Source organism: Equus caballus, chromosome 21 (assembly GCF_041296265.1).
Source record: "Equus caballus isolate H_3958 breed thoroughbred chromosome 21, TB-T2T, whole genome shotgun sequence".
Lineage (NCBI taxonomy): Eukaryota > Metazoa > Chordata > Mammalia > Perissodactyla > Equidae > Equus > Equus caballus.
The window spans coordinates 37,382,770-37,394,915 of NC_091704.1; the positions used below are offsets into that span (position 1 = coordinate 37,382,770).

At 37.9% G+C, this 12,146-nt stretch overlaps 1 protein-coding gene across 1 annotated transcript in view; it reads left to right on the forward strand.

Annotated features, from left to right (window-relative positions):
* Positions 1–576: 576 nt before the first annotated feature.
* FGF10 (fibroblast growth factor 10) overlaps positions 577–12,146 on the forward strand; it is a 77,671-nt gene continuing 66,101 nt past the window's right edge. Inside the window, exon 1 of the mRNA XM_001498109.5 lies at positions 577–925. Coding sequence (XP_001498159.1) covers positions 577–925 — 349 coding nt within the window. The remainder of the gene's footprint in view (positions 926–12,146) is intronic.

Here is a 12,146-nt window from a genome sequence, read left to right on the forward strand (position 1 = left end):
GGAAGAAAACAACGGCGACAGGGCAGCTGCCTCCAGTTCTGACAACTCCAAAGGGACGCACTTTTAGAACCGGCTAGCAGGCTGGGGCTCTGCGGAGAGCGACCAGAAGGTGCCAACCGCAGAGGGGCGCAGGCATCTCCCCCAGCCTCCCAGCCCGATCCCTTTGGGTTTTGTTCACCGTGCTGTCATCTGTTTTTCAGACCTTTTTTTGCATCTAACATGGTGAAGAAAGGAGTGAAGAAGAGAACAAAGTAACTCCTGGGGGAGTGAAGATCTCTAGTGACCAATACCACCACCGCCACCACCAGCTCCCGCTGCTGCGGCCACCCACGTCCACCATTCACCGGGACACTCGAGAGGCGCACGGCAGCGGATCCGAGAAAGGAGCGAGGAGAGGCAGCCGGCCCTTCTGAGGAGTTATGGATGTTGGGGCATTCACTTCTGGCCAGATCCGCGCCCAGAGTGAGCTAACCAGCGGCCGCCACTTCCAGCTGTCTCTTTGCCTCGCACCAGGTCTTACCCTTCCAGTATGTTCCTTCTGATGAGACAATTTCCAGTGCCGAGAGTTTCAGTACAATGTGGAAATGGATACTGACACATTGTGCCTCAGCCTTTCCCCACCTGCCCGGCTGCTGCTGCTGCTTCTTGTTGCTGTTCTTGGTGTCTTCCGTCTCTGTCACCTGCCAAGCCCTTGGTCAGGACATGGTGTCACCAGAGGCCACCAACTCCTCTTCTTCTTCTTCCTCCTCCTCCTCGTCCTCCTCCTCCTTCTCCTCTCCTTCCAGCGCGGGGAGGCATGTGCGGAGCTACAATCACCTCCAAGGAGATGTCCGCTGGAGAAAGCTTTTCTCTTTCACCAAATACTTTCTCAAGATTGAGAAGAACGGCAAGGTCAGCGGTACCAAGAAGGAGAACTGCCCGTACAGTAAGTAACAAATGCACGCTCCCCTCCTTCCAATTATCCACCCCCACCCCACACGGGGGGAAATCTGTTCCAGATGTGGCCAGCTAAATATTTACGTCCCCAACCCCTGTAAAATGATTAAGTGGAATACTTTCACACTAAATCACCCCCCACCCCGTGTATACATTGTGCTGCCGCTCCCCCACGGCTCCGCACGCTGCCTCCTCACCCCTCACTCCTTGCCACCCTATCCGCTCTGTCTCTCTGGCTTGTCACTCGCCGGACCAAGCAGGGCGCCCGAGAGTTGCAGTGTATAGTTGTAGTGTATAGTTGCCGGTCCCTCTCCACCGCCCTTCCCCACCTCATCCCAAGGTCTCCTTTCTCTCCCTTCTGGAAATGGCTCAAGTAAACACATTTTATTTCTTTTCGCTGGCAATCTTATTAAGAGTTTGGGGACAGTTTCCTCAAGCTGAAAATAATTATCCGCTGTCAATTATGGGGGCTTTATGGGAACTTTATTTTAAAAAAGAGTCAATTCTACTCGCTCCCCACCCCCCGTCCCTTTACCCCACCCCGTCTCTAGATAGGAGGGAAAGCATTTTTCTGGTTTTGATCTTTTTGGGGGGGGGGGGGGCGGTGCTCCCTTATGTTGGTTTGAGTGATTGCAGTCCATGAAGTTAGCTTTTCAGGCACAACTGCTGCTATTTGTCTTCTGCCTGCCTTCTCTCTTGGTAACATGATGCTCGTGTCTGCATTGTCAATAGCATATGCGCTGCTTTGTGGTGTCCTGTTGTATTCGTTTCTTCTGAAACCTCTCATATTGCAGAGCCATACTACTACAGCATTGTAAACATCTGGGACTGGATTCACACAGACCTCACACAAATTTCATTGTCATTCTTTTATTTTCAAAGTAAAAGTCATAAGTCTGTTTCCATGGCTATAGTTGTCCCACAGGATGAGATTTTCTCTTGAGTACAAATTATGCCCTGGATCCCTGGATGTCTTTCCTTTTTCTTTTCCCCCTCTCTTTCCCTCTTGAGCTCTTTCTCTTCTTTCTTTCTTGCTGGAGTGTGGGCTGGGTCGGGGGAGGGAGACTAGAAGAGGAGGGGTGATGTTGTGTCTCTTCTTGATTCAGTCCAGCAAAGCCAGATTACCCTGTGAGCTTCTTTTCCTAGTTACTTTCAAGTGGTGAGACTTATTCATCCTCTATTGATTGCTCTTTGAAAGGGCCCCGAGGCTGTGTAACAGGCGCACTGGAGACAGTAGACAATGACATTTAAACATCTTTAATGACCATTTAGCATTATCTCAATGTTACTTCCATGTCACCTTTTAAAGGGACTTTATTGTGTCAGTTGTGTGGGAATTCCAAGCATACATTTGCCAGCTAACGTAAAGACATGGGTCAAACATTTCAAGATTTCTTGGCCCAGAAAGCATCTAATACTAATGGAAAAGACAGTTAACTAGAACTTAGCATTTTCATTTTAAACAAAGATTTAGAAGAACTAAGCCTTAGTTTTCTTATTTGGGGACTCACATACATTCAACATTAACTTCTGTTCCTCCTCAGCTGCTGTTTCCATTTACTAAAATTAGCAATATGTTTACAAGTAAGAAAAATATTTGGAGAAGTATTTTAAAGTATTCCATTTTATGTTTAACACCAGAGATGTTAAATAGTCCGTTACCTGTTTCTTTTTCCATTCTGATTCATAGAAAGTGGCTGAAATAATGTCATTTATGATGCAGAATTTTTTTTTTTTTTTGCTCAAAAGTCATTTGTTACCTGAATTCATTAGATGCTGTGTATAGATGTTATGGTTGTTGATTAAACATTTAATACTTTTGTTCACTTCAAACTAGTTGTGGTATCACCCAGGTAGTTCGATGGGGAAGAAGTGGTCCAAGCACTTACTGCAGAGTGAGCTGAGAGTTTAAAAAAAATAATTCCCATGGACTGAAATTCTTCTTTGTATTTTTAGTTCATAGACATAACTCAAAGCAATATAATAAAACTTCAGAGTGTTAACCTTGAGCAAGCTTTATTTTTTTTTGACACTAACTTGATTTTGCTATTTCTCTATTTTAAGTATCTTTATATTGTGATGCAAGGACCAATCTACACTTAAATTACTATTTTATTTATGAAACTTAAATTAATCTTTTCTAAAATAATATCACTGTGCAGTTAACTATTTAGTAAAATGATTTCCAGGGTATACACTGAATTATATGTTTACAGTAAGAATTATCTGCAAAGAGCAAAGTATAGGATTTTTATTGCACAAAAACAAGTGTGGAAAATTTTCATCCTAACTGTCCAAAAGATACTAATATCTCTACCATAGGATAAAGTCTACTAATAGTTCTTTTTAAAATTATGATGTCTTGTATAGTAATGCAATCTTAATCAATGGTTGAAAATGAAAGGGGATGGGGCTTGCTCTGTCAAATAATGTCAAACCATAAATAATGTAGGCTTTCCAAGAACATCTGTATCAAGACACAGCAAGTGAAAAGTAGAGGTTGAAAAAGCCTTAATTTCACATGTGGCCAGGTAATCAGAATGCTGTTACAATTTCCAGCTGGACTGATTCAGCTGAACTACATGGTTTCATTAAAATATTGTCTAAATGTTGCATAATTACATGTGACCAAACTTTTGCCATGCCTACAGGGGAACCAGCCACCCAGCCCACTAAATGGTAGCCTGTTAAATATTAGGGTATCTAACCTCTGAAGAGTGTCAGTTCCTTGTCCAAAAACCACATTTCAGTAACATTTTCCTAAACAAGTTATTAATTATTCCAAATACACAGAGCTGTTCTTTTGAGGTTTGCTTATTTGAAGCTTAATTTTCTTTGTTACTTTTGACCCTAGTATTATTGCTGCTAAAATACAGTAACAGCTTATCTAAGAGGTTACATGTTTGTGATGTCCTGGGTAATTAAACAACTGTTTCACTGGCTTTTTGCCAGCAAAATGCTAACAAAAGGGAGTAAGGAAATCACCCATAAGCATTGCAAAATCATTTTTAACTTCTGTCTCCAAAGCTGGTTCCCAGAGATTGGAAGGTTCTAAAAATATTACACGTGCTAAAGAAACTCTTCTCTATTTGGGTGATGATTATAATTTCTCTTTTTTAGAGGGGTGTATTTTTTGTCTGCTTCTTTGCCATTATATGAGAGTAGAGTAAAGCAAATGGAGATGAATTATGTTTCTCCTGCTAGAAGTCAGGGAAAGCTTGAATAATTTAGAATAGCTGTGGTGTGTCTGTCACTAGATATGCTCAGGCTCATTTAGGTTTGTTTTATCATTCTTTACATCTAGAGCTTTGCCCTTGAAACATTACCATTCGGCTCCAGTTCTGGCCTCCTAGAAAGGCTGGATACAGCTGTTACATACCCTTGCAACTGGGACTGGTGGACCTTACTAGATGTGAGTAAAACAGCTGTGGGCTTCTCCCATGGTTGTCACTTGTAAAAAGGGGGAGTCTAGTGAAAAGAAAATGTATCTCTAAACTTGAGACAGCCAAGGATGGATATTCTCAAAATGGAAAGCCACATCCTTTATGAATCTTTCCAGGAGAAGAATATGGGAGACAGAGAAATCAGTATGTACTGAGTATATAGTACGTATCCCATTTCTTTAAATATATCTCATTTAACATTCACAGTAGTCCTATGATTTAGATATAACTATTCACATTTTTCAAATACGGAAACTAAGCCTGGAAAAAGTAAATTAGCATAGGTCATTCAACTAGAAATTGGCAGAACCAGGATTCAAGCCTAAGTTTATTTGGTTATATCGTTCTTTGCTTCTTCTACGTCTCTGCTACTGGCACCGTTGATATCAATATATTAGAATTAGACACCCCAAAATTCTAAAAACAAATTACTCTAAACCTTAATTGCTTCTTGCTGTGAACACCATCAGTTCTTCGGAATGAAACTGGACCAGTAGTAAAATGGCAGTAGAACAGAAAGGGGATATGTGAAAGGCTTCATTGCAGGTGGTTACCTGGCATCAGACAATGTTAGTGCATTCTCTAGGTGAAATGTCTCTTTTGATATTATGTTTGGGAATATAATTGCTTGTGGACACACAAAATACACAAACATCAATCTCACTTATTTTAACAGAGGGCATTAGAAATACATAACTAAGAAAACTCCATGAATGTCATTATATATAGTAATTGTTTACAGCTGAGGGCCAAATGTTTAATTGCTCCCATGTGTAATAAAATAATTTGATTGTAAATACCAGTGTGAAATTGGACTGGTGTGGAAATTTCTGATACGACTCTAAAAAGGGCAAAATCTTAGAGACCTGAAGCTATATAAATACATATTAAGAAAGCTTGAAAATGAGTCTGCAAATCAAAACGGTACCTCACCCTGTAAAAATGACTGATTATTTTCTAGGATTAAAGATTTGCATTATTACTTTTTCATCAGAACTAGAGTTTATTGTAGGAAATTAAATAAAGTGAGAAAATAATTGTTGGAATTGGAAAATAGGGACTTGAATATTATCTCCTAATGAATATACAACAGTTTCCTGGGGAGAAAACCTATATCCAACTTAGGACTTCCACTGGCGTCTTATTTAAGGTGCGGTTGTTTCTAGAGTTGGTCGCATAATTTATAACCAGTAGCATTTAATCATGAGCATTGAGGATTTATGAAGGTGGAAGGCATTGTATTTAATGATTACATGACACTGTCCTGTTACCTTACTGCATTCCTACCATATGGACCCTCCGCTTTGATGGCTTTATCATAAATCCATTAAAAATGCACAATTACAGAGAATTTCCTCTTCATAAACCTGATTTATGTAAATCTATCAGAAGTAAATCTACTAGAAGAATCCCAGGAAAACAGTTGGCAGAAATCACGTGCTGATATTGAAGTATGAGAATTCAGCAACAGCAATCTCTAGGTTTTGGGCATTTCAGTGGTCTATTACACAAAGGTATAACCCACTCTTTAAAAGCAAGTGTTTTCAAAATGATGTTTAAGCGTGGAGTTTAAAAGAAGAAGAAGAGGAAGAAGAAGAAGAACGATGTCTTATAGAATGAAGGAAAGCCCAGTGTATGCATATTTTCCTCTACATTTTTATTATCCGGGTTAGAGCAAAAAGCCTCTTTCCAGTTCATTTCTTTAGTATTTAATGAACTTATAGTAGAACATGAATGAGCACTTTAAATTCCTGCACAATTACCTTAATGTTCAGAGGCAAACCCCATTTGTTATCCAAACATCTAACTTTCTACAAGCTAAAATGTTGGAAAAAAGTTGACAGCTCATTTGAAATGGAGCTAATGTTCCTCACATTTAAGAGCTGCCTATGAATATCTACATCTTTCCTAAGCCTTAAATGTCTGTATGCTTATCCAAAATCATGGTACAAATGATATTTCTTTATTATGCTTCAGAAGGAAGAGCAGTACATGTGTATTAGTTCAAAGTGATTTTAATCTATCTTAACATTAATTCTGTGAACTTTGCAATGAAGAGTAATTCAGATGACGTTTTTAGTATTACTATTCCAACATTTGTCAGCATTAATAGTTGATGTTTGCTTAATGTAAGTAAGCAAAATATTAGCATTTCCCTCCCAGAAATTAAAGTTCTCTTTTAATTTTCCAGTAAGATGGGGCATAAGATTCATGTTTATATAATTTTAATACAGTTTTATCACAGTCTAGAAAAGTAATAAAATCTCATTTTTGTCTCAAGTCCTTTATGCAGAAATATCTTAATTTTTCATGGTATGGTACAATGGTTTAAAATCATTTACGTTTGCCATTTGACCCATAGTGCTTATTACTTGATTTTATGGATTAGAAATATTTACTTTTCATAATTGTCACTCTTTCTTCATGCCTGTTACCTTTACCTGGGCCAGTCAGGCAGTATAATAAGTGGTAACCTAGAGATGCATCTTTAAAATTAGCGAAAGAAAATGTACCTGCATCTTGGGAAGCTACCAGTGACACTCTGATACTGAATTAATGAACGCAAAATGTTGATGCTTTACAGAATCAGTTTGATAACCAAGTATTTAATTAGTACAGATTTTACACAAATAGAAAGTTCAAGATATCTAAAAGAGAGCCAGGTCATCCACAAAATAATGGCCTTAAAGGCTCCCTTGCTTTTAAATCAGGTCAGTTGTGTTCTTTCTTTGAACGCTGTGTTCTAATTGGAACAATAAATCAAAGAAGACACTCAAAGTAGATTCCCATGTAAGGTGGACAACTGGACAGTGACTTTTTACTGCTGCTAACACGTGCTTCCAATTACCATTTGATAGATTCATAGTGCTGGCAGTAAAGCATTGCCTCGTTTTATAGTTCACCTAATAATTCTTCAACCTCAATCTGTCCACCTTTACCTATATCTAATCTGTCAGTATGTGTGTTATCATTAATGAGGAATTTTCAAATGTTTGGCATGCTTCCTACAATGAGTGATGACAGTGAGAAATGAATGAATCCTTTAATTAGCTATAATAGAAGAGGTAAAGTATTGAGTAAGTTGATGTATCTCCAACTTCAAATAATTATCAACTAAATATAGCCTAATATTTTCTCTACAACTATAACTTAATTATGAATAGTATGGGCTGACCATAGCTCAGTTCTAAATAGGAATGGTTAACAGCAAAATTAAGACTTTTTTACAGGGCATTTTTCTATAATATTATTTTCCTTCAAAGATCTTGTGTTAACGCTTTACTGATAAATGTTTGTGTTAGTTCATCCTTAACCTTTTTTGAGACACTGCCCGTTTGAGGATAACTTGACATATTCATAGAGTCTTTACAATTCCAGGTTCACCAACTTCTTTCTAATAGTTCTGTCCTGAGGCATTTATACATCTTCAATACTGGCCATCTGTGACAACTTGGCCTCTGAGGCATTGTGAACCCCTCATACTCTATCACCCCTTCACCACTCCATTATTTTCTGGTTTTTTATTCCTTTTCCCTGGTTTCTAAACCCCTTCCATACCATTGAGGCCAAGGAAAGTCATGTATTATCATTGCTTAGCATCCCATGTTACACTTATAGCCAGCAGCCTAGTCTTTTTTGAATGGATAGCATCCAAAACAGATAGTTTATGTTCTATCCATAAAAGTCTTCAGCAATGTAAATTCAACATATTCCATCATGAGCCTCTTCTCATGTTGAATGTCCAGTGAATTCTCCCGTGTTGGAGCACTCAGGCCATTTTCTTACAGCTTTGCCTTTACGGAAGTGGGCAAAGCACAAATAAACACCATCTGACAGTGAATGCTGATTGTCTGGTTACTAAGTCATCATTCTGCATTTTTCCTCCAGGTTAAATATTTTGTTTCCAATAACTCTCCCTGCAGGTTCATCTTACCTTTCTTTTAAATTAAGGACATGCAACACTTACTAGCTCTTTGTCATTTTCCTTACCTTTTTCCCATTGTCTGGACTCCTATGAGAAAGAAAGTAAAGATGATTTAGGAAATCAAATAATTATTTCTCTTCTACTTTAGTCATCATTTATTTCAAAGAAGATGAATACTAATTTGGAGGTCTTTAATATTTTCAACTTGTAGAATTTCACTTAGATTATAAAGCTTCTCTGAACATCCCTGCTAAATGTAACTCTTTAAAATGAAACCAGCATTCTCACTGATGCTGGTTATCAATGGAGAAAATGTACAGTATACACGCATGATACTCCAGGCTGACTGAATGTGGAAAAGCACGTCTCTTTATTAGAAATATACTGAGTCACAGGCAGGAGTTAAAATATCAATTAATAGCACGCGTGTGTTCATATACTTCCTTCAAGGGAAAACCTTTTGGCATTGATTACTGAATTGGATTTATTTTTATTATATGCAGAATCTGATGACTTACATATGTTAAGTTTACAACTAAAAGCCATGCTTCTTTTCACAATGGATTTCAAATTATATAGCTGTAGATATGGATATATTTCCAAAGCCTTAAATAGCTTTGAATTATTGATAGAATTATTAAAAGAAAAATTAATATTTTGTAACATGGGGAAGATGGTGACACATCATATTAATTTACATACTATTTATGATCTAAAGTGAGATACATTTACAGTGTGACTAATAACAGCAATTACCAATGTAGTAAACCAGATTTCTAGGGCATTTTTTGGAACATCTCTTTAGAATGATATGGTTCCACAAATATGAAGGAAATAAAGTGCTAGGGATGTTAATCAGTGTAAAAACTTGATGAACAAAACTACAGAAGTGCTTTTTTAAAGCTGCAGCAAGAGAGATGGTAAAGAGCATATAATTAGGACATCCAAAGCAGAAGAGACCATAAAGCATCCAGACACAGACTGTGAAAGGAAGAGGAGATGCTTTTCTGGAGTGATGAAGACATGGGTTTTGAACTCCAGGAAAGAGATCAAGCTAATGAGTAGCATCCCACAAGGGCTGACATGACAAGAAAGGTGTAGGGGAAATATAACCCAAGCCCTGGCATTTGACTAGATGTTAAATTAACTGAAATGAGAACCTGTGATCTAAAAGGAATCTCAAAGAAGTCATCACAGACATGGTAGCAAAGTAAGGCAGGCTAAGTCGGAGTCCCACTAAAGAGGCAGGGGATGGAGGGATTAAACATGTGGGCCTTGGCTAAAAGTGATTACAAGTATGGGCCTGGATTGAAAGTGGTCTTTGAAGCCACATAAGTGGATGCATTTCAGGTCCCAAACAGACAGAAAAATGTGTGACTTGGGCATGTTGTCATCAGTAAAACAAGGGTATTAACAATACTTACCTCTTTCCTAAGTGGTAAAGATTAAATGAGATCACTCATTCATTCAACAGAGATTTATCAAGTGCCTGCTTTGTGTCAGATACCCCGTGACACTTGAATACAGTGCAGAAAAAAGATGCTGGTTTTGCTTTCACAGAGCTTCACTCTATAGACAGTGTCGAAAAACAAACAAGTAAACAAAGAGATATATGATGAAAAATTAGGGTAAATGCTATGGAAGAAGGGTACTTTAACAGAAAACAATTGGGAACCATTCTAAACCTTATGGCTAGAGAATCCTTTCAAAGGTGGGAGGAGGAAGGAAGTGAACAGCATGGAGAGAGTTTGGTGCCTCCTCCAAGAAAGTGTAGAAAAGGCATACTGAGTCTGGGGGCTGGTGAGAAATCTAGAGAAGTCGGAGTGAATCCATGTAACAGCTTAACAGTGCCTGGTCTAAGTCCTCATCAAATGGGTATCATATAAAAAAAAAAAGTAAATATGATGCTTCCTCTTGTTTTGAGGAAAAGCATCAGGAACGCAACTAACCTTTTTCTGATAAAGTGGGAATTAAAAGTATTGGAATTAAAGAAAGAGGCAGGGATGAGGAATATATCTGTCATTTTTTAGGAAGCAAAATATTAGAATATCTGAAATTCACGATGTTCTGAAGTTTTAGGGAAAGGGCAGAGATCTGGTTCATTAAGAGACTAGTAGCTGATATTTGAAAACTGAAGATAACTTGAGGAGAGAGTGAAGAGCTGAAAATAAAGAATAGACAACAAGTGTGTCCAAGGACACAACTATAAAAGAGAATAAAAGAAAAGAAAAAAAAAAGAAATAGGGGCAAAACAGGTAACTGGAGAATGGAAGAAGACAGATTATTGCATAAAAGGCAAACAGAGAAAAGCGACTCCATTTTTAAATATTTCGAAGCAAATCTTATCTTTCAAGTCATGATACGGTTTTGAACCAGGATTATCACAGTTCTCAGTAAATTCTGTAGTTAAGTTTCTTGTTTTCATCCCATGACTGTGACTTTCTTGGCTTGTTCCTTCAAAGGGCTTGCATTCTAGAAATAGAGACGGGAGATCTTCACAGGGAATTAGAAGATGATATGAGTCAGTTTATACTAAATGGAAAGAAGCAGGGCGGGACTTCAGTAAAAAGCAACCTGTAACTGAGGGAGGGTCACACTGAGGATAAAGGACTCCAGCTGGACATGGACTTAGATAAAAAGAGGAGTAAGAATATCCTAAAAGAAGGCACAGCAGCATGCAGGCACTGAACTTTCCATCAAGTTTTCAGGAATCAATGGGCAGAATAACGGAGTGCAGCGGAGTTTATAGGCTGAGGTGTCTTATGAAGTACAAAGCAAAACACACCGGAATGTGCTGTCGGGTGAGAGGGAAGTATGGACACATCTTTATATTTGAGGACCTACATTTTCTGCTAAAACATTACACTAACACAGTTTTTATTTAAGATCAGCCTTCTTTCTTTCTTCCTTTATGGTTTTGACTTTTGGAAGTGAAGAAAAAACAAAGAGAAAGAGAAATATTTGAAAAGAGTATAATTGAAATAACCTAAATATATTAAAATTGTAGTTTGATCAGCAAAAACAAACAAGCAAACAAAAAAAAAAACAGAACTCATTTTATACTGGGGACATAAACAAGTAGTTCTTGTCTACACTGGATGGCATTATCTTTAGTGTTCCTGTTTTGCTAAATGATCATTACTTAAAAATTTAAAATAGTCCCTCATGGCAGAAGTTCTCCAGATAGACATGTCCCTGAGAAGGGGTTTTGTAATTTCCCAGCAGATTCCCAAAGAAAACTGAGGCATCAATATTACTTGCTCCAGTTGTATATTTTTGTCTTGTCATTCCTGTTCTAAATTGTCTTCGATTTACTTGGTTTAGGTGATTAGGAGAAGAAACAAAGAAGACTACAGCTCTTTTTCTTGCAAAAGAGTATACTTAAGTATTTTTGAAATAAACCAGGAGCAGGATACAGACAGCATCTATGCAGCTGCACCCACTCTGAAGACCGTGAGCTTTGGAGACACATTTCTTGATGTAGAATCTGGGTTCTAAAGCGATGTAGCTGGGTAGCGTTGGACGAATTACTCCCTGGGTCTTGATCTCTGCAAGTGTTAAATGAGGATAAGAATATCATCGCTGTTAGAAGAATGAGTTTGTAAATTTACAAATGAGACTATAAATGTAAATTCCTCATGATAGGGCTTGGCACATTTCAAGAACTCAAAAATGTTAGCTGTCACTACTGTTTTATGCTATGGCTACTGTGTTATTTTTCATTATCCCATTTTCTAAAAAGATCCTGAAGTAATGGGATAAAAACTTAGACAGAAAATTGATAGCGTACCACCTTAGTTTATCTTATAGTTTATAATGCATTTTAATGTTTTCATCAATTG